Source organism: Onychostruthus taczanowskii, unplaced genomic scaffold, assembly GCF_017590055.1.
Source record: "Onychostruthus taczanowskii isolate IOZ18803 unplaced genomic scaffold, ASM1759005v1 scaffold52, whole genome shotgun sequence".
In the NCBI taxonomy this organism is placed as follows: Eukaryota; Metazoa; Chordata; class Aves; order Passeriformes; family Passeridae; genus Onychostruthus; species Onychostruthus taczanowskii.
The window spans coordinates 2,504,395-2,525,185 of record NW_024502791.1 but is presented as its reverse complement, the minus strand read 5'-3'; the positions used below and the strand labels follow the sequence as shown (position 1 = coordinate 2,525,185).

The 20,791-nt window shown below is 37.8% G+C and overlaps 1 protein-coding gene across 16 annotated transcripts in view; it reads right to left on the bottom strand.

Moving 5' to 3' along the window:
- Nucleotides 1-20,791, bottom strand: part of MPDZ (multiple PDZ domain crumbs cell polarity complex component) — a 99,539-nt gene that overhangs the window by 15,491 nt on the left and 63,257 nt on the right. For 13 of the 16 annotated variants that reach the window (XR_005953515.1, XM_041416440.1, XM_041416442.1 and 10 more), the window contains 13 exons: nucleotides 19,971-20,081; nucleotides 14,044-14,206; nucleotides 13,250-13,446; nucleotides 8,242-8,333; nucleotides 7,887-7,977; nucleotides 7,466-7,546; nucleotides 6,822-6,914; nucleotides 6,656-6,730; nucleotides 5,150-5,327; nucleotides 4,226-4,371; nucleotides 3,824-3,907; nucleotides 3,522-3,715; nucleotides 3,119-3,266 (listed from right to left, as the gene is read on the bottom strand). Coding sequence is in view for 15 of the 16 variants with exons in the window: in XM_041416440.1 (XP_041272374.1) it covers nucleotides 3,119-3,266; nucleotides 3,522-3,715; nucleotides 3,824-3,907; nucleotides 4,226-4,371; nucleotides 5,150-5,327; nucleotides 6,656-6,730; nucleotides 6,822-6,914; nucleotides 7,466-7,546; nucleotides 7,887-7,977; nucleotides 8,242-8,333; nucleotides 13,250-13,446; nucleotides 14,044-14,206; nucleotides 19,971-20,081 (1,653 nt within the window). In the remaining variant the exon portion in view is untranslated. The remainder of the gene's footprint in view (nucleotides 1-3,118; nucleotides 3,267-3,521; nucleotides 3,716-3,823; nucleotides 3,908-4,225; nucleotides 4,372-5,149; nucleotides 5,328-6,655; nucleotides 6,731-6,821; nucleotides 6,915-7,465; nucleotides 7,547-7,886; nucleotides 7,978-8,241; nucleotides 8,334-13,249; nucleotides 13,447-14,043; nucleotides 14,207-19,970; nucleotides 20,082-20,791) is intronic. The other 3 variants (XM_041416446.1, XM_041416448.1, XM_041416454.1) reach the window with 1 other exon arrangement.

The window sequence follows — 20,791 nt, the reverse complement described above, 5'->3', positions numbered from 1 at the left end:
ACTAAATGAGCACTTTGCAGATAGAGCTCATAGCACACAAAGCACACCAAGGTACTCAGTACTAAGCAGGATACTTTTTTAACACTGGATTAATTAGTATTACAATGCATACATGAAAATCACACAAGAGGAATAATTCTATTACATTGCAATTAATAAGGAATAGCTTCTGAACTGCAATGTCAACATACAATTTTTACAATAAAAGCTAAAACCAGTGTAACACATCAAAGTCTTAATCATTATTTATCTTAATATGACTAAGAACATGGTAATGAAACTGAAAATTACTAATCTCTCTCAGACTTTTGAAATTATCTGTTACTCTGGATAGACACCAATAAAACTAAGAATTTTTGTGCAGAAAATTTCCTAAACATCTACAGCTTAAGTGAATTTTCTGCACCTGACTCTCAGCAATAAGCTGGGTAATGTGGACTGACTGCACATTGGAAAGCCCTTTCAGTAGTCTTTAAGATTTTAACTAATGTATTGAGTATTCACATGTCTACATAAAATGCATGTCTCAGGAGAAAATTCATGCTGCAATTATGTATTTAAAAATCAAGACATTAATTTGAAAAAGCAGAAAAGTTATTACCACAAGGCTAAGATAATTAGACTTTCAACATAATAAAAGTTGTGTCAAGAAAAGACATTGATCTGCAATGTATTAATACAGAAATTTCAGTTTTCTTGTTATTTTGATTTTTTTTCTTTCACTGGGAAGTTGTCAGCGGAAACTTCTGCATCCAAATAATTTAATAATACATGAGGTTGCCTTTATTTGTCATGTTTTGACTTGATTATCCTAAAAGAGATTCATGCATTTGTCAGAAAAATCCATAGTAATAGGTCAGTATTTCAAAACCAACCAGCCATATCCATTCAAACAAAGTTTCAATACCTCATATCCTGTTGCTATTGTCTTAGGAATGACACTAAAAAAGATTTATTACTAAATCACTTTTTATTTTATAAATAATGTTGACTTCTCAATGCCCTGGAAAAGACTTGATCAAAGCTCAGGCAAAACCATTCTTCTCTGCTTGTATGAATTTAGTCATATTAAACCATATGGACAACTCTTATTCAAAGTGGAAAACTGAGGAAATATGTATCTAAAATTACCACATCCTCACGAATACACAAACCCACAAATGAGATTTTAAAATTATGTGTGAAACTAGGAGGTAATACTTTCCAGTGGGTCTCGTGAATAAATCAATTCCCATTTAGTTTTACTACACTTTTCTCACTCTAAATTCTCCTATTTGATAGATCCAGTTAAGTTTAGTGAGGGGAAAAACTGATGGTCTTTTCGCATACTTTAGGGGATACTTCAAAAGAAACACTGTGAGAACAGACAGAATTCTCAGACCGATGACACATTCTACTTGCCTCATTCTACTTTAAATACACAGGAATTTTCCAAAGACTATAAAATAATTTTCCAGCAAAATACATTTTAGGCAGTTCAAGACAATTCACTCTAGATCCTACTCTCGTGAATGAAAACCAAATGGATACCTGAACAGGAAACAGTGACTGCCTACATGTGAGTGACCACGTTTTATTCCACTTATACTACATGAAAAAAACAATTATTAACAATAACATGTCTAAGGTATTTTAAAAGCCCATTTCTGAGGGCTATGACAATTAACCACAAGTACCACCGAGCAATGATGCAGTACTTAAAACTTGAATATATGAATGGTAAGTGCAATCAATTAGATACTCCAAAGTGCTTGTTAAAATGAAAGAAATTTCCCACATGAAAAGGCATTTTTATTCAGAGGAGAGGTAGAGCATATGAAGAAGAAATGCTGTGTTCTTAAATAAAACTTAAAAACTGTCACGTAAGATGGGAGAAGTACTATAACCAAAGAAGAGTATACTAATTAAGTTCAGTGTCACAACACAGATCCTGTTCTGGCATTCTCACTAATGGCACAGATTGAAAATACAGAAGTCCTCTTTCTGACCACTGATCTCCCCTAGGACCCTAGTGCTTCCCAATAAATCCAAAAACTCACGGACCTGTTCAAGATCTGGAAAAATATACCTTTGACTGTGAGTGTTAAGAAGCATGACCATGTGCCTATGTATACAAGAGACAGCTATAAGTAACATCTGTTAATTTTTTTCCAGCGAAACAGTTTTCCATTGAAAATGCTGACTCAGTGGAATTCTTACCATGCAGCATGTCTCAAAACTCTGGACTGAAAAACAGACAAGGTGGTTAAGCAGCAGGAATTCTTGGCAAACTACAGGAAATATTGTAAATCTGACTTTATTCTGATTTGCAAATAGGGGAAGGACATCAGAAAAAAAAATTATCAAGAATAGGTTGGCTCTAAGAGCTGCAGGTAGTTACTTCAGCAAACTCTGAGAAAGCAGTTTCTTATACCAAATGCTTGGTCACTGAAAAACACATTGTAGATTTCAATGGATGTAGGGTGGCACAAGACATGCACAATAAAAAAAAAATATTAATGTCTCATAGCAGACCAGGTTACTCAACCTGGGGCTCTGAGTAAAAACCCTCGATTGTACACTTCCAGGACAGGGCATCCACACCTTCTCCGGGCATTCTATTCCAGGGCCTCACCATCCTCACATTAAAGAACTTCTGCCTAACAACTAATTAAACTTACTCTTTTGGTTTTAAACCATATCCTCTTCTCCTGTCACTACAGGCCCTTCTGAACAAACTATGAAAGCAGTCAGTTTTAGCACAACCACTCTGCTGAATTCTCCATCATTGAAGTTCTGCTTATCTTTCTGAAAATGCAAAACAGTTTACCAGCTATCAGTGTGTTCGACAAAATACAGTGTTAAGTTTTCAGTTGCTCTAGCTAATGGTATTCTATAACAGTAATCTATAAGCCCTATGTTCATAAATATACAGCTTTCTGCACCACCACTACTCCCAGTTTTATCAGGCAAAGTATCAAAATCTGAATGCTCTAGATTTCAGGAAGTTTAAATTTGGATCCCCAAGTCATCTCACTGACATCTCAGTAACAGTCTGATCTCAGTTTGAATAAAGTTAAAGCTTTCAAAAAAATCTGGATCTCAATTTTTCATTCTTATCCATCTTTTTTCCCAATACCTTTAGCAAAGCTGCAACAGCCTCTTGGTTAGCATTTCGGACATCTTCTCCATTCACTGTCAATATCTGGTCTCCTTGCATCAATCTCCCATCTGTATCTGCTATTCCTCCTTTGACGATGTCTGACACAAATACACCTGTGTCATTTCTGCAAATACATACATGAATTTTACCTTAAAGTATTGTTTGACAGTCATGTTTATGGCTTGTTATTGGGAACACAAACAAACGTTGTCTCATTTTTCTGTTGAATAACACTGACTTAGTTCCTCCTGGGAAGACTGGTTAGCTTAAACACAAAAATCAGATGTGTGGCCTTCAAGCCCACAGGATCTGAGCACCAGACCACGAAGAAACATGGTAAGCAAGTTTCAGACACTGAATCTCCAGGTACATTACATACCTTTTCCCAACAATACTCAGCCCAAGGCCTTTACCAGGCTTCTTCTGGAGCTCTATATTCAGCACATCATACATGTCTTCCTCCTTGTACTGGGCTTCATCTCTGTACACAGTCAGACGAACTTTTTGGGGTGTCTGACGGAGGACATTAATGGCCTCATCATGTGTGGCATTCCTGAGGTCAATTCCGTTCACCTGAAATGAAAGTGTACAATGGTAAATTGCGCAGCACCTTCCAGCAGACAAATACAAAAGGCTTAGCCAGCAATGAAAACAAAAACAACTAGAAAGAAATCACCATGCCTCTAGTATCTGATCACCAGCCCATAGTCGTCCATCTTTAGATGCTGCTCCCTCTTCATAGACCTCATGGATAATGATTGCTCCCTGTAAACAAAAACAACATCGAAATTGCATGCTGAAAGAACAGGCACCATTTTGAACAAAGAGTAACTGCAAATTACTACTATAATTCATCAGTGAAAAGTCAGATGGAATGAAAGTCAGATGCACAACGAAAAAATTACCAAAATATTTACAAAGCTCATTTATACTTTTAATTTTAGGAAGAGCTTTCTTCTCATTTTTGTTTCTTTTGCATCTTTCTAGAAATGCTTTAGAAACAAATGACAAATCTCTTCTTTCAGACTTTATTTTCATTATTGTTATTTCACATGAGTGACACATAAATTTTTTCCAACCAACCAGCAAAGTGTCTGCTCCTCCAACAATGCTCAGACCAAGACCAGTCCGCCCTTTGGAGATATCAATGGTTGTTTCACATCCAGGAATGATGGGACAAGTAGCTGGGTCAGAGGTTAACATGGCTGGAGTTGAAGACCTGCTTGTGTCTAAAACAACAATGAAACATCCTGGTTACAGTAACAGAGTTCAGTATGAGGAAAGTGACTTTAAAATAGAATTTTTCAGAGTTCACTGACAGCTGTACAGCAGTAACTGAACAGCTGATCGACAGACAATGATGCTGCCGTTTCTCCCTCCTCCTCAGAGAAGTACTATCCTATAGTTTTATTTGCCATGCCTCCTGTAGTTTTTATGCCATCATGAACCAGGTTTATAGTCTGGACAGCAGAAGCAGATACTGTAGACAACATACTCTATGTAGGATAGAACTTATGATGTTGCATTACTTGAGTTATTATTAACTTAGAAGTGTCTTGCTTAACCAATGACTATTACCCATCAGAAACATCTTGACTCTCCTCTCTGATGGAGAAGAGCCAAATGTGGCTAGTCATAAACAGCAAGACATTGTAAACCGTCCTCTGTTTCCACAAAAATGATGTGACTTTTCTCCCTAACCTAAAGGAATGCCTCACTTAGTTCTAGACAACCATGACAGAGGCACCTGCTTCATGTCTGAGATGAAGGAGAAAATCCTTTTATCCTCCCTCCTCTACAACAGGAAGCCAAGAGGTAGGTCTTCAGCATGGGGGCACAATGCTTTATTTATACATACATGAATATGTAATCTGGAAATATTAGAAAATGCAGAAGACAGCTCAGTGCATACAAAAAGGGAAAACTTACAAGCTGGGTCTTTGTTTTCATGTTACAACCCCAGCGGTTACAACCCCAGTGAATACCGACACACACGGAAAACATTACTTTTGACTGCTTCTGGTTCTGGTGAGCTGGAAGTGGGGACAGCTGCTGGTGGTTGTATATGCCTCTTCTCTGCTGGGACAGTGCTGGGAAGGACTGGTGCTGTAGTCAGATTACCTGTCTCTGCTGGGTTGATTGTAAGCCTCACCACAGATTTGGATGTCTTCAGGAGACTAATAAACTGAATGATAAAGACAAAAACTTATGAAAATTGTAACTGGATTGTTGAGCTGCAAACTAAAAATAAAGCAGAATAACAGCTCTGCAAACGGGAGCTACGTGTCACAATCTTGCAGGTTATCTCATAAGGAACAAACACAAATATTGATGTTTTTCCTAAGAAAATTTTTTCCATGAAACTTTGTCAAACTATACTAGATGAGAATATGGCAGTCTTCCAATGGCTTCTCTAGACAAAATACCATATTGTACAGCAATTTTATTTTTTTTTTTATTGTATAGCCTTTTAATGCTGGGTGGAGCCCAGTTCTGTTCTCACAGAAGTCCATGTAAAAATATCTTGCGAACTAGAGAAATGTGCAACTTTCATTCTGGAAGAAAAACTTGAAAATACTACCTGAACTATGGAAAGGAGAGACAGACACCAAGGTGTAGTACAAAATCTAGTTCAAAGAGATACAGAAAACCCCTCAAAATCAATTGCCATCTTACAGAACAGACTCCAAATCCTTCTGACTTTACATTTCAGTAGAGATATTTTGAGAAATTACTTAATCTCTGTTCTTACAAAGCTTACCTACCCCTACCTCCTTACAGGGAACTTCACTATCTCTTACTTATTTACTGCCTCAGAGATAGCAGCACATCAAAGAGTAAAATTGATGATCTCCTAATTGCCCCTTAACAAACAGAAAGTAATCTACTCATGCCTAAAGAATCACTTTTCTTGGTAGCAATGTAGGTGCTTGATTTACTACAGAACCCAATTTGAGTTTGCAGAGCTAGAAGCTAGAAATAAATCTTGTAATTTAGGAATGGATATATTTTTCTCCAAAGGTTTGAAATACTATGCTTGGAATATAATGAGACTGTTAGTACAGACAGTTCCCATGGATAAGCACAGTTTATTACTTGATTTACCACTGATACAACTCACTCATGCAAATTTACACATATTAGTTTTACTGGTTCTAACACCTTTAAAGTGGACTAGCCATGAAGACTCATTATTGAGCAATAGTTCATGGCTTTTATCACATCACTAAGCATCTCTCAGTCATCAGGTCTGAGCCACAGGGAAAATAAAATCACATTTGAAGCAGAGATAGGAGGATTCATGTAGTGCATTAATGTAAAATAACAGTTGAGCTATAAATTTACTACACTTTAGCGTATTTTGCAGTAGTTTTCTTGCACCTGCAGATCTTTGGGTTTTTTAGCCGGGTTTGCAAATTAAATAGTTATGAGAAATCTCACTAGCTTAAGACACAACCACCTCGTACGTTAAGCAGTATGCTTTCTACAACATTCCTGACACTTCAGAAGCACCTTTTCTACAGGATATCCCACAACAATTTCATCATCCACTGCCAGAATCACATCTCCAACTTTGATACGTCCATCCTGAAAAAACATAAAATAAAAAATATGAACTATGGATGCTACTCCAAAAAACATTCTTCATTCTCTAATCAGATTTTAAACGTTCTCACACCTTTGCAGCTGCACCATGATCTGTTAAGCTTTTAATAACTACTCCATTAGTTGTGTCTTCTTCACTAATGGCAATTCCAAAGCCTCCTTGATCCTGGGCAAACAGAAAAATGCAAATGGTTAAGGACTGTGACATCAAAATGTTAGAATACAATCACTAAAGACTAGTGAAGCCTGCTGTCATATCAAGTCTGAGGTTTCACAATGCACCAATGTTTTTGTCTTAAACTATTTCTGGAATAGATTCTGCCAAACAGTATACTGACTACCAAGCCAAATCTGAAACACTTCTCAATTCAAACCCATTCCTTTGAAACTTACAAGGTGAAACTGTAATTCAGCTTTTACTTTGAACAATTAGGGCATTGATTTTACCTGAGGAACCATCAGTAGAGATGGTTGTAAGAAGTTGGGCAAATAGAATAAGAGAATACTTCTTCCAGAGACAAAAAGCAATTAGCAAATCAAAAACAGTCTTTCTGTGAGGAAAACTTTGGGGTCCATTCCCAAAGAGGAAGAGTAGATCTCTAGAAATCTCTTTTCCAACTTCTAGTAACTAAGAGACTATTTGCTCTAAGAGGGACAGCATTACAAAATTGAATGGCTATTGAATAAAAATGTGACTGATGTAAATTCAGTACATACCTTAGGAAGTTCCACATACTGAATATTTTTACATGAACTTAAGTCAGAAAATGCACTCGGGTTTGCAACACTGATGTCAATCTAAAAGAAAAATAAAATGCAACTGTAAGTGACTATATCCAACATTTTGCACCAAAACAAAGTAGTGAGCAAATATTTAAATCTGCTCATTTTCTAGTTTCACTTAAACTTCTAAAACTCTATTGATGGGAATATTAAACTTACTTCATAGTACAGAAGAACTTAAAATGGAACAAAATTGATGACAGCTGTACTAAATTTAGCAACTTTACTAAAATGTCACTCATTTTTCTATGAGTTTCCTTTTCTTTTACCGCATTTCCTAAGCAGACAGGATCCTCCTCTACCCAGAACAATGTTAGTATTTTGGTCAAATAAGAAAAAAAAATATTTACGTTACCTCTTGCTGTTGAAGTGTCCTTGAAGTACACTGTGAAGCCTCTACTGACTTTGCAGGGCAAACAGCCATCTGATTTACTGCATCCTTGTTTCTGCAATATAATCAGTTAAAGAAAGTAGTAAGAAGGCAATAGTACTGCCCCATATTTCTTAGGACAAGTTTAAGTCTGGTTCTTAATTTCTGGCAGTCACAATGCAAATATCAAAACAGAAAACTACAAGACATATTTAGCAAGTAGTAAGATTGTCTTCAAAAGCACATCTATGTTACCAAAATTGAAAATAATAAACACTATGTGAAACTTGAGCACATTAAAAATGAAACCTTTTCAGCCAAACCTTTAATCAGAACTTACCTGATAAAGATTACTTTAACTTTAGATGGTGCACATTTGATTATTGAAGAAGCATTCTGATGAGTCCTTCCATAAAGGATTTGGCCATTTATCTAGAAAAGGAAAGGTAGAAATTATTTATCAAAATATTTTACACTTAAACTCCTTACACTTAAACTAAATCTTAAGCCTTAAAAAATTCCATATCACTGACTGAACAGCAACTGCATAAAATTAGAATTATGTCCTACTTTCACTCCCTTTTTTCAGAAAAAATATTCACCATAGTTTGACTTCAGACTAACACTGTCACAGTGCTAAAAATGTCATTCTCTGAGTTATATTGGGTTAACTTGGCACATAATCTATTTTCACTTGCCATTGATCACTTCTTGACTGATGAGGTGATTAAGTAAGGCCATGGGAAATTCTAACCATAACAAATAAATGAATTGCTCATATCCTGCAATGAGATTGCTATTCTTTATTAAATCTCTTGAGTTTAAGTGCCAGGCACTTTTATACACAGAAGTCTGAACACTGGTACATTTAGCAGAGTTTTAAACTAGATTTGATGAGGAAGAATGAAGGGGATATACTAAGGAGGCTTCTTCTCAAAAGGTGAAAAGGTTGATAATCCAGCTTAAGTGTCTCAACACTAACACGCAACAATATGGGCAGCATGGGTAACAAGAAAGAGGAACTGAAACCAGGTCCTCGATTGCACCAGAATCATGCAAGTCAAAGTCTATAATCTAGCTAGCCTCAAGAAATCTGGTGGGATGATTCACACCACTGGAACATTTCAGTCAAGGGCTACAACTTTCTCAGAAGAAAGAGGCTAGGAAGAAGGGGCAGCTCAGAAGCCTGTGGGTAAAAACTAAGGACAGCATCAGGGAGGGACACATTGTGGCTGGGATCCACCACAGGCTGCCTGATATATACGAACGAGCCTGTTGACTTCTTGCTTCAGATACAGAAATCATCATGCTCACATGCTCTCATCCTGAACGGGGGATTTCAACCACCAATGCATGTCTGCTGGGAAAGTGGTACAGCTGACTGCAAGCAATCCAGAAGACTCCTGGAGAGCACTGAGGACAACCTCCTGGTCCCGGTATTGGACAAACCAACCAGAAAGGCAGGGTTACTGGACCTGGTGCTCACCAGTGCAGATAAGCTTGGTAGAAGGATTGAGACTGGAGGCAGCCTCAGCTGTCGTGACAATGCCGTGGTTACATCACTGATCTTGAGGAACATAGGCTAGACAAAAAATGCAGTCAGAACTGACCCTTATCATTAGAATAATGGACATCCAGCTGTTAAAAGAATTAGTGGATGAGACTCCCTCAGAAACTGTCCTTAGGAACAGAGGACCTCACCAGTGCTGGTAGTTTTTTGAGGATACTCCATCCCCATGTGTAAGAAATCAAGTTAGGCAAGCTGGAAACCAACATGGCTAAACAAGGATCTGCTCCTCAAACTGAGGAGTAAGAAAGAAATGCATAGCCAGTGGAACTAGGGACAGATGATCTGGGAAGAATGCATAGATATGGTTTGGATAGGTGTAGAGATGGGTTTAGGAATACTAAGGCACAGAAGAAAGAGGATTTGGCAAGGGATGCAAAGAGTTATCAGAAGGGGTTCTATAAGTATAAGGGGTCAGAAAAGAAAGACCAAGGAGAGTGTACCTCCCTGACAATCAAGAGTGGACAGTTGGTGACAATGGATGTGGAGAAGGGTGAGGAACTCCAAAAGTTCTTCACCTCAGTCTTCAATGACAGTCTGGCTTCTTACATCTCTCAAGTTACTGAACCTTAGGAGGGGTTGAGAGAAGCAAAGTCTCTCTCACTGCAAGCAAAAAACAAGTCTGAGACCACTTGGTGAAACTGAATAGGCACAATTCAACAGGGTCTGATGATCTGCAATCCAGGTTCCTGAGGGAAGTGGTTGATATAGTTGCCAAGGCACTCTCCATCCTACTTAAGAAGTCATACAGGTCAGATAAAGTCCCCAGTGACTAGAAAAAAGAAAACACCACTCATTTCTTGAAAGTGGACAAAGGAACCTCCAGGAAACCACAGACAAACTGAGCCCCATCGCTGTACCTGAGAACATCATACAGCAGATCCTCACAGAAGCAATGTTAAGGCATATAGAAGACAAGGAGATGATCTGAGACAGCCAGCACAGACAGTGACATCTACTTAAGCCTCTGTAAGGCCTTTGACAAAGTTCCACACAATGCCCCTATCTTCAAATCAGAGACAGAGAGAGGTTTGAAGGGTGGACTATGTGGTGGATAAGGAACTGGCTGGATTGAGGCAGCCACAGAGTTGTGATCATGCTGTGTGTCCAGGTGGAGGCTTGTGACAAGTCAGGGCTCTGTCCTGGGAGTGGGGCTCTTCAACTTCTTTATCAATGATATAGATGAAGAGATTCAGTACACCCTCAGCAGATTTGCAGATGACATGAAGATGAGTGGTGCTGCTGACATAACATAAAGATGGGGTGTCATCTGGAGAGACCTAGAAACACTTGTCAAGTGGGCCTGTGGGAATCTCATGAGGTGCAACAATTACAAGTTCTACACCTGGGTTGGGGCAATCCAAGATAAGAGTATGGACTGGGAACATGGAGAGCAACCCTGTAGAGAAAGACTTTGGGATTCTTGTGAAAGAAAATCTGGACATGAACCCATACTCCAGGCTTACAGCCCAGAAGGCCAATGACATCCTGGGCTGCATCCAAAGAGTTTTGACTAGAACGTCAAGGAAGCTCTACTCTGCCCACGTAAGACCCTACCTCAAGTATTGCATCTCGTTAGGGAGTTCTCAGCACAAGATTTGGATCTGTCAGAGCAGCTCCACAGGAGGGCCATGAATATGATCAGAGGGCTGGAGCACCTCTCCTGTGAAGACAGGCTGAGAGAGTTGTGACTGTTTAGCCTGGAGAAGGGAAAACTCTGGGGATACATTATTGAGCCTCTCAGAACTTAAAAGGGGCTTACAAAAAAGAGGAAGAGTAACTTTTTACAAGGGGTGATAGGTTTATGAAAAAGGTTTTAAACTGAAAGAAGGAAGTTTTAGAATAGATGTCAGGAAAAAACTCTTTACCCAGAGGATAGTAAGGTACTGGAATGGGTTGCCTGGAGAAGCTGTGGATGCTCCACCCTGGAAGTGTTCAAGGCCAGACTAAATGGGACCTGAGAAACTTGATCTCGTGGTTGGCAATCCAGGCCATTGAGGAAGACTTGCAAGTAGGACCCTTGGAAAGATCCCTTTCCAACCCAAGCCATTCTAGACTCCACACTTATTATCTAAAGATGTGACCTGGCAATCTTTTTTCCATTTGGCAGAGCAGACTAGTCACTACAACACCTTGAAGTACCTACAATTGAGACAGGAGAGGAGCTGTCAGTGTGAATTTATAGACAAAGGACATTATTTGTTTGCATTTTATTAGTTGCACTTTTTCTTGAAAATGGAAAACCACAGTGCTGAAGTTAATTCAAGAAAAGAGAAATGATTGAAAAAGGACAGTTTGGACCCACACAAAGGGAAAGCAATAAAATGCACATAGGTAGCACTAACAGAAGCAGACACACAGCAAAGCAACAGATGAAAGACATTGTACTGAGGGCTAACCACAACACCAATCATCTCCTATGCAGGGTGTGTGCACCAGGCATGGTCACAGGGATCCTGAGCTCCGTCATTTACACTGGAGCTCACAACCCAAATGCAGTGCTCCCTCCAGTGCTTCCCACAGCCTTAGGAAAAATACATGGTCAGGCTGCCAAGTGGGGGAATGGGAGATGGCCCTCAATAGCTGATGGACGGCTACTTGGGAATATAGAAAGCAAGCTCAGATGTCTCCTCTCAGAAGAGGCTGAGGCAATTTCTTAGTGTTAGTCTGAAAGTTTATAGTGTGGACAGTAACCAAGAAATCGCAAGATGATAGCTTCAGACAGACGTGTGTCAACATGTTTCCAGAATATTCCACGTCTTCTACATCAGGATTTTAAAAACAGATGCTTCAAGTCAACAGTCTCACAATATTGGAGTCTGCAACAAAGTTCCCTCCATGAGACTTGGTCCATAGTGCCAAAAATCCCTTAATTTCTTTCCTAATCTGCAAATTCCAGCCTATATAATTTACTCTCTGAATGTCTCCCTCAAGCTTTGTTCGGATTCATCATTCCCTCTCTGTAACTGTACTTCGCCAGTACATCCTCAAACACTTCCACATATAGCTTTGAAGTTACACAAAACTGTTCTGTGAGGGTAATGCTACCTACTGCTATCAGAAAGAATGGGCAAAGCTACAGTAGAGAATACATCTCCAAGTATCATCAAATGGTCTGTGGGAATATAGAAACATAAATTATGCTCACACATGTACTTGAAATGTAAGTTGCATGTTTAGTGGTTCAGTCACTCCACCCCAATAGAAAACAGCACCCAAACATATCATGAGTTAGAAGTCCATAATAAAAACAGATCTGTTTCTGTTTCCCCAATTTAATTTCCACATTCTGTGTTACACAATATAAAAATATTCTGCTATTATCACACTTCAAGTAAACAGGGAAGTAATTACAAAGTCTAGAGTACTCCACAGATGGATGGACTGGAGGACTTCAGTATTTTTCATGGTCTGCAATTCACTGCCATTCCATATGTCTCAGTAACTCAGAAACAGCTGTTGTCCCGCATTTCTATTCAACAGACCTTCATTCAGAATTGCAGAATCTTCTGAGTTGGAAGGGACCCACAAGGATCATTGAGTCCAACTCTTAAGTGAATGGTGCATACAGGCATCTAACCCACAATGTGGTATAATTATAACCAGGAAAAAATCTGTTACACCTATTTGACATAAATGAGAAGGAAAATCTTATAGCCTAGTGATATGAACTTGGATAAACTTGGGATTTCAAAGTCTACTGAAAAACATACTTATTTTGGCAAGAATCTTTTTTTGAAGTCAGTATATTTGGGCTTCAGTATAAATTGCAAAAACTCACCTCTAGCAACTCATCTGCAACATGTAACCTGCCATCTTTTCCAGCTGCTCCATTTGGATCAATTCCCACTATAAAGACACTCATCCTGGATCGGTCTTTGTTACCAGCAAGACTAAGTCCCAGACCTGTCTTTCCTTTTTCCAGCTCAATCATGTGTAGCTCCCCTGGTAGATTTCCATAGCGCTGCATGATCTTTTCTAAATGTAAAAGTGTGGGTAGCAGAGGTTGGATTTACATTAGAAAGTTTCACAAGTCACCTAGAGAGTCAAGATCACTGCTCAGTGTGCAGTATCTGACAGAAGAAGCCCCAAATGGATGATTAAATTTTCAGTGTAAACCACACCTTCTTTAAAACTAAGCCTTAGGTGATTTATAAAAATATTTCTAGCTTCTTGTTTTCCTTATACCTTCAGAAAATATTATAACTGTTCTTAAAAAAATTCACACACAAAAGAAGTAATCTTCTCATCAGTAACAATTTCAGGTAACAGATACTACCACATTAATCCCTGCCAACAGTTACCTGGAGTACACTGAAATTCTTCAAGTAGTCCTACATTGAACTGGGACCATGGAGAAAAAAAAAAAAGATTGCAGTGCAATGAAGAAAAAGAAATGAGTTTTATATTTTACTATGTGAATCTGACCAAGCACAACTAAAATAGCAACCTTAGCACCTAAACCATGATGCACATGAGAAAGAAGCAGTTCAAACTGGATGCCCCCACCCCTGTGTCTTTTACAGTGCAATTTTAATACTAAGCATTTCAAATATTATCACAGGAAAAACTTACTCCAGCTGTAACCAAACTCATCCTCCTTCTCCACATCTTCTGGGACTCTGATAGAAGATGACTGTGCAACATCAGAGCTCATTCCTGAAAATGCTGAAGGAGGGGGCAGAGGCAAGTTACAAAGCGAAGTCTTTTCTGGTTCTGTATCAGACTGACCAAATGCCTGTGAAGAGTAAGAAAAATGAAGTGACTAAGAAGATGCAGACTCTCTGTAGGGCAAACTAGTACACAAAAATGTCAAAATGGCAATGACTATAGCTTCAAAGTTTCAATACCAAGCAGCTGAAACTCTAAATTAATAACAGCGCACAGAAAGGCAGAGAGATCAAAGACAGAAACAAACACCAGGCAAGGTAAGAAAAAACATCACTCCAAAATGTATCTGGAAGCAAACATGTCACAGTAAAAGCCCAATTCAGTAAAGTTTTATGTGCCACTTTACGTTTCAGAAAAACCCTCTTAAGAAGACTCAAGTGCTTTTGTTTCAATGCCAGATTTGTAAAAGATTTGTAACCAATTTTACTTTTAAGAGTCATCACATGTAATTTCCTCCCATCATATGCTTAGGAAGCCAAATATGATTAAAGAGAAAGTAAAAAAAAAAAACAACAAACTGTGAACTTTCAAAAATACCTACAGGAAAAAAAAAAGCAACTGGCATATTAACTTAAAGGACAGTTAAAAATCAAAATTAAACAGATGATAACTGAAGAAATTCATAGTGACTGGACCTTTTCAGTCTCATTTACTAGTTTCCTACAAGCTGCACAGAGAAGATCAAATAAACAAGGATACAGGTTAAATCACAAGAGACAGATACTTGATGTGCTCTATTCATATTCACACAAAGTTAAGAAGTATAAATGCACAATTACTGCAATAAAATGGTTAAATGCCCAAATTCACAGCCTTGAAAGTTTCCATTCAAGACAGTTTCCTTAAGGAATATGGACTCTGATAAGGAATTTCACTATGTAAAATTTGTAAAAATTTGCCTTGCTTAAAGTAAACATGCAAGCAAGAAGCCTCTCTCTGAATATCATCATTCTTTAGCTTATGTATGCCCAAGAGACCTTGATATTTGACAGACTGGCTACTGAAGTAAACAAGAATTTTAAAAGAAAGCCAAGTTTTTACAACACTCAAGTTTTCAGGTGTGTTGCCCTCCCTTCATAATCCTATTGTCATCATTTCAGTTCTCACTACCTCCATCAGCAAGTTTGAACACAGTATCTCTGATGGTGCCTTTAGGTGCCAAAATCTCTTCATCAGAGGCAACAGTGAAATTAATAACAACATACACCTTGGAAAACTTTATCAGCTTTCAAATTGAAAGTGTTGAGAAACCTGGGAAGCTACCAGTTTAGTAATTTTAAAATTTAAGAAAGGTCCCATGTCTGAACAAAAATTACTTATCTTCATCCTGTAACTCCAAAGATATAAAGATACTGCAAATGTCCTACTTCAGTTCCCTCTTTCTGCTTCTGCTTGAAGAAGATTTTTATTTCATTTGGGAACTTCTTTGAGAAACTTAACTAAGAAGTCACTAAATCTCAAAAGTGTGGGAAGTGACACCGAAGCAAATAATTTATCCAAGACAATGTCATCCTCCTAAGATCATACCTAACATTCCTAAACTGAAGCAACAAAATTCTAGCAAAAACATTGTGCTAGCATTCTCAGAATCATTCTCAGAATCAGAGAAGAGTAGAAACACTACCTAGTAACACTAGAAGTTATTTTTCACAATCAAAAATTCATGTGTGCACAAAAAGAAAAGTGGGTAATACACTCCCACATCAAGGAAGGGTAAAAGGGAGAGAAGCTCTAGAAAAACTCTTTTTTCAGAGGTCTTCCTAGAGTTTTACTAAAGCTAAATAATATCTTGGAAAAATGAGGAAATAGGGTGTTGTGATGCGTTTACCCTATCTGGAGGCCAGGTGCCCACCAAAGCTGCTCCATCACTTACTTCTTCAGCTGAACAAAGGAGAAAAATATGACAAAAGCCACCCACCATAGCCTCCCCAACTACCATTATCTTGCAACGCAAATCCAGTACAAGTGTGAGATCAAACCAGATTAGCAAACCTTAGTTTTCACGTTTTAAAACCAAAATTAACATATTACTTTAGAGGTACTGTTTGTAAGCGACAATGTCCAAGAACAGCAAAACTTAAAGAAAACATGACCAAAAAAAGGATCAAAATATTGGTGTAAAGGATCTCTGGAAGATTTGCAAGGTGTCGGTGTAGGGCTACATCCCGACAGATTAGCACTTACTAACTGCTGCCACCATAATATGACTGACAAAAAAATGCATCTTTTTGTATCATTGTGAATGTGTAACAACATTACATAATGTGACCATTTTTGAGGTATAAGGAAATGCTGAAATGAAAGTAAAAGCAAGAGTCCTTGGTAGGAGGGTAAAAACTGTGCTACAATGACATTTGGAGGGAGGGGAACGTGTCCTGCCTGCAGAACTCCGCTTGACACATTTGAACAGCCAGAAGCAGAAGCTAGTCCCCACAGTTTACACACACATAAGACTTTTTCTCCCTGAATCGGGCAATACACAGAAACCTAAAAGGCTTTAACTCATGAAATACTTTCAGTGTGTCACACCACAGTATTTCATTTAAAATGCAAAGCATCCAACAGTTGCTGAACCCATTTAGCTACCAGGGTCACTCTGATCACAGCCAAGCAAATAAAGTCTGGAACTTGAAAAAATGAAGGCACAGGAGGAAAGAGAAGCAGTACTCCAGAAGTTATCACAGGCTGTGTACAAAAATGGACAGCACACATACAGTAGGACCAACTGACAGGAATTAAGACAAACCTTGAATGGTGTGGGAGCAAAAGGGTTAGTTGGGGAACAACGGAAGGTAACCCTAATTGGATTCGATACCTCCTACAGTAACAGAAAACAGCAATCCACATGTTATAGCATCTTTGGCAATACACAGTACTATTAACCAATAACTCATTTTGAATTACGGATTCATTTTACTAACTGCAACAACTTTATTGACTTGATTTATAAATGGACCAAAGCATTTAAGGAGTTACTAAGGACCCTGATTCATCAAAGTTTCTCACTACACATGAACCTGAGTTCAGAAAAGAAGAGAGATTACAAAAGCATTCTTATATCAGTGCTAAGAAAGGAATTATGCATAAACTACAGGATCATCAGGTTTTCTTTTAAAATGCATGCAATGTTTTTCAGAAATACTTTTAAAAATATAGAAAACATAAGTCATCATTTATGTTACATGTCTATTCCCTTTCCTCAGAACTGTAACAAACACAAAGAGATTTCAAAACACACATGCAATTATACACCACGTATCATATTTTAAGTGTTTGTTGCACATTCAATATTTTTGACAACATGGGAAAATAGACAAAGGGCACAATCACTTGCAAGATGTAAAACCAGCTAGAAATTATTTTATTAGATCAAAAATGCATGCATATTAGGATTAAAGTATTTTTATTAGAGGTTAACGTTGTTCCCATTGTGAATAACATGCAGTAAGTATGCACTAGCCACAAAAAAAAGTGTAACTTTGTTTTATTTCCAAAGGCATCAGCATCCTAATCATGGTGCATGTAAAGAATTTTCAAGAAGCAGAGAGAAAATATTTTCATGAAGCATCATAAAAAAAAAGTTGCAAGTTTGGGGTTGTTCTTTAAATGCAAAAATAAAAGAGAAATATCAAAGCTGGAAAGTCACAACCACAAAAAAACCAAAAAGACGTACATAGCAGCAAAAGACCTTACACTGATGAGAGAGTTACACTTTTAACTGATCTTATAACTGAAAACGTATTCCTTTGGTAGCTCTGAATAGATCAGCTTTAGTAGTTATGATTAATGGAGCCGGTATTTTTTAACTTCTCCATAACTTTTCTATATATATGCATGTCTGTGTCTTTAAATTCACTACATAGAGTCCTCAAGCTCATCAGCCCAGCAAATAACGCAAACTAGTATAAAAGAATTTAAATACAGAGAGACAGCAATGGGAAAGAAGCACACATAGGATGTTTGGTGAGTGAAAAGATAGTGTGTCATCATCCAACCTTAGCAGTGTTGAACTGAGAAGAATCAGCAAATGGGTTAGTGCTGCTGAAGACAGCTGGCCTACTGAAAACACTGTTCTGCAGAAAAGGCAGGGAAGGGTTCTAAAAGGAAAGCATAATAGAAACTAAGCAAAAAAATTTTTTAATGAATCCTTTTCAATCATGAACCAAAACACATTCATTCAGTTGTCTGGGCTAACCAAACAGGGTCCACATTCTACACTTGCAACAGATATGTGAAACTGGGCACAACTGTATTTGCCCTGTGTTTCTGATGCTCTGTCAGCAGAGAGGAAAAGCAACAATTCTCACACCTGCTCTAGATCACAAAGTACATCAAGTTCAAATTACACTGCATTTATGTGCTGTGATATTTGAAACGTTTTTTCCAAACATATGGGACACTCTCACACATTAATTAATTGTGGATTTCTGGGTTAGGATGCCCAAGATGCTAAGTTATCAGAAACTAGCAAGCATTTAATACAGCAGCATAATGCTGTAACATTACTAAGGGACCACAATCACAGTGATATATTGTTTCTTACACAGAAATGTACAGAGGAGGGTATAGGTATGAAACACACTATCACTATCTTTTCACAGGCTACTTGCATTATTCAGGCTGTTCTGAAGTACACACAGGCTCTCTCTTAACTACTAAACCTTGCATGAAACAAAATCGAAGAAATGGACTCATTAGCTACATGTCACTTAAACTGACTGCCTGGCTAAATACATAGTGGTACCATAATAATTATAGCTCATGTGTGTAGGCAGTTAACTACATGGGTGACTGCACATGAATGAAAGCAGGAAATTCTTATTATATAATAAGATCTTATTATTAGGTACAAATGCAAGTTTCAAAATATGAAAATAATAAACACAATGCTATTTATGAAGATCACAACAAAATGTATGGGTACAGGAAGAGCATTTGCAATGTTTCTGCTTACAGAGAAACAAGAGTTTGTTAGTACAGTCAAGAAATAACCAACGCGCTTAATTTGAAAATAGAGAATAAAAAACTACAACAAAAATAGCAAAGGAGCATTCTCTAAATAAAAGTAGTGATATAGTAATGGCATAATTTCCATCCCAAATGGGCCTAAACATTCAGTAGCAGCAATTCTGTTCACATCACAGCAAATACAAAAGCATTACTTTAGTAGTTTGAGTGTCAATAATCAACATTCAACAGAGCTTCTTCATGCAACTTTACCTTAGATGACTGACGATAAAATGGGTTAGTAGATTTCTGCCCACAGGGAGCAGAAGCTGAAGAAGGGCTATAAAGAGACTCTGGCTGGGGAACAAGAGTTATGAGACAACTAGTAAATAAACATGCAGCTTACACAAACTCTACAAAGAGGAAGTTTAGTTTCTAGTGATGCAAGCAAGTTATATTAAAGCACTGTATCTTTTGTCTGCAATGTCCATGCAGCTTAGTGACGGAAAACTTCCGTGTACTTCTAGGTCCTTTCATTAATGTCCACAGAATTTTTTAACAGGTGCTGTATTTCTGCATGCGCTCCTCAGACACGCTGTCAATCTCTAACAGATGGTTTTAGTTAGACTCCTACTCTGCCCCCCAACAAATTATCTTTCTTGAGGCTTTTCAAAATAGTTTGAGGACGGTGTGCTGGAGGGTATTTCCAAATCCAAATCGATTTCATTCTAAATGGAAATAATACTTAAATCAAATCTTTGTTCCCAAAAGAGTTGAGATGGCACTTTCAGGATTAAATATCCCATTCCCAAATACCACTATCTTGAGCATTTGCTTCATCTATTACTGTGTATTACATCTCTTTTCACATTCTTTATGCTTACCCTTGGTCTGCTTATAATGCTCTGTACCATAAAGACTACAGGATTGCCTGCCTTCCGTATCGCTTCCACAGCTTGTTCGTGGCTGGCATCTCTGAGGTCAATTCCATCCACCTGTAATTGGAAGGCCTCATCTTAACATTGCAAGAAGCTACAAGAGTCATGAGTCAGTTCTGAGTTTTGGTTAGGAAACTTTGACTAAAACCTAAGCCCAACCCTCTGTTTTTAGTGGACCTTTCTACAGACTTGGCCTGAGGTCCCTCAAACACAGGTTTGGTATTTTCAAGAGTGCTAATAGAACATCAAATAAATATTCTCTTATTCCTCTGTTTTAAAAATGTTTTCCAACATTTTTAGTTCAGACTCCGTAAGTTTTCCCACAAGCAATGTAACAGAAGAGATATGATAATCTGGAGAGTAGGAATGTTTACCAAATACTGCTTCCTGCAAATCCCACCTTAAGAAAAAACTATTATCTAGGACTTTATGAGATTTTAAAACTGACACTTGTTAGGTGCTGGAGAGTTTTTCATGATGCGGTATTAAGCCATTACAGTGTACTTTTTTCTTTTGTTTTATCTTCTATTGTTTTTTTTTCCTAGAGCAAGATAAGATTAATTTTAGCTACTAGACACTTTCTTCAGAAGTTAAATTTTTAGGTCAGAGCTAAAAAGCTTTCTATCTTCTGGAAGAATGCATGTACACAGGATGGCTAAGGACAAATTTGTGCCTGGTTGTGGTTTTTTTTTTTCATGTCTGTATATGTATGGGTGTGTAAAACAATTTGTCCTGTTATCCAGGTAAGAACAATGTTAAGGTGAGGT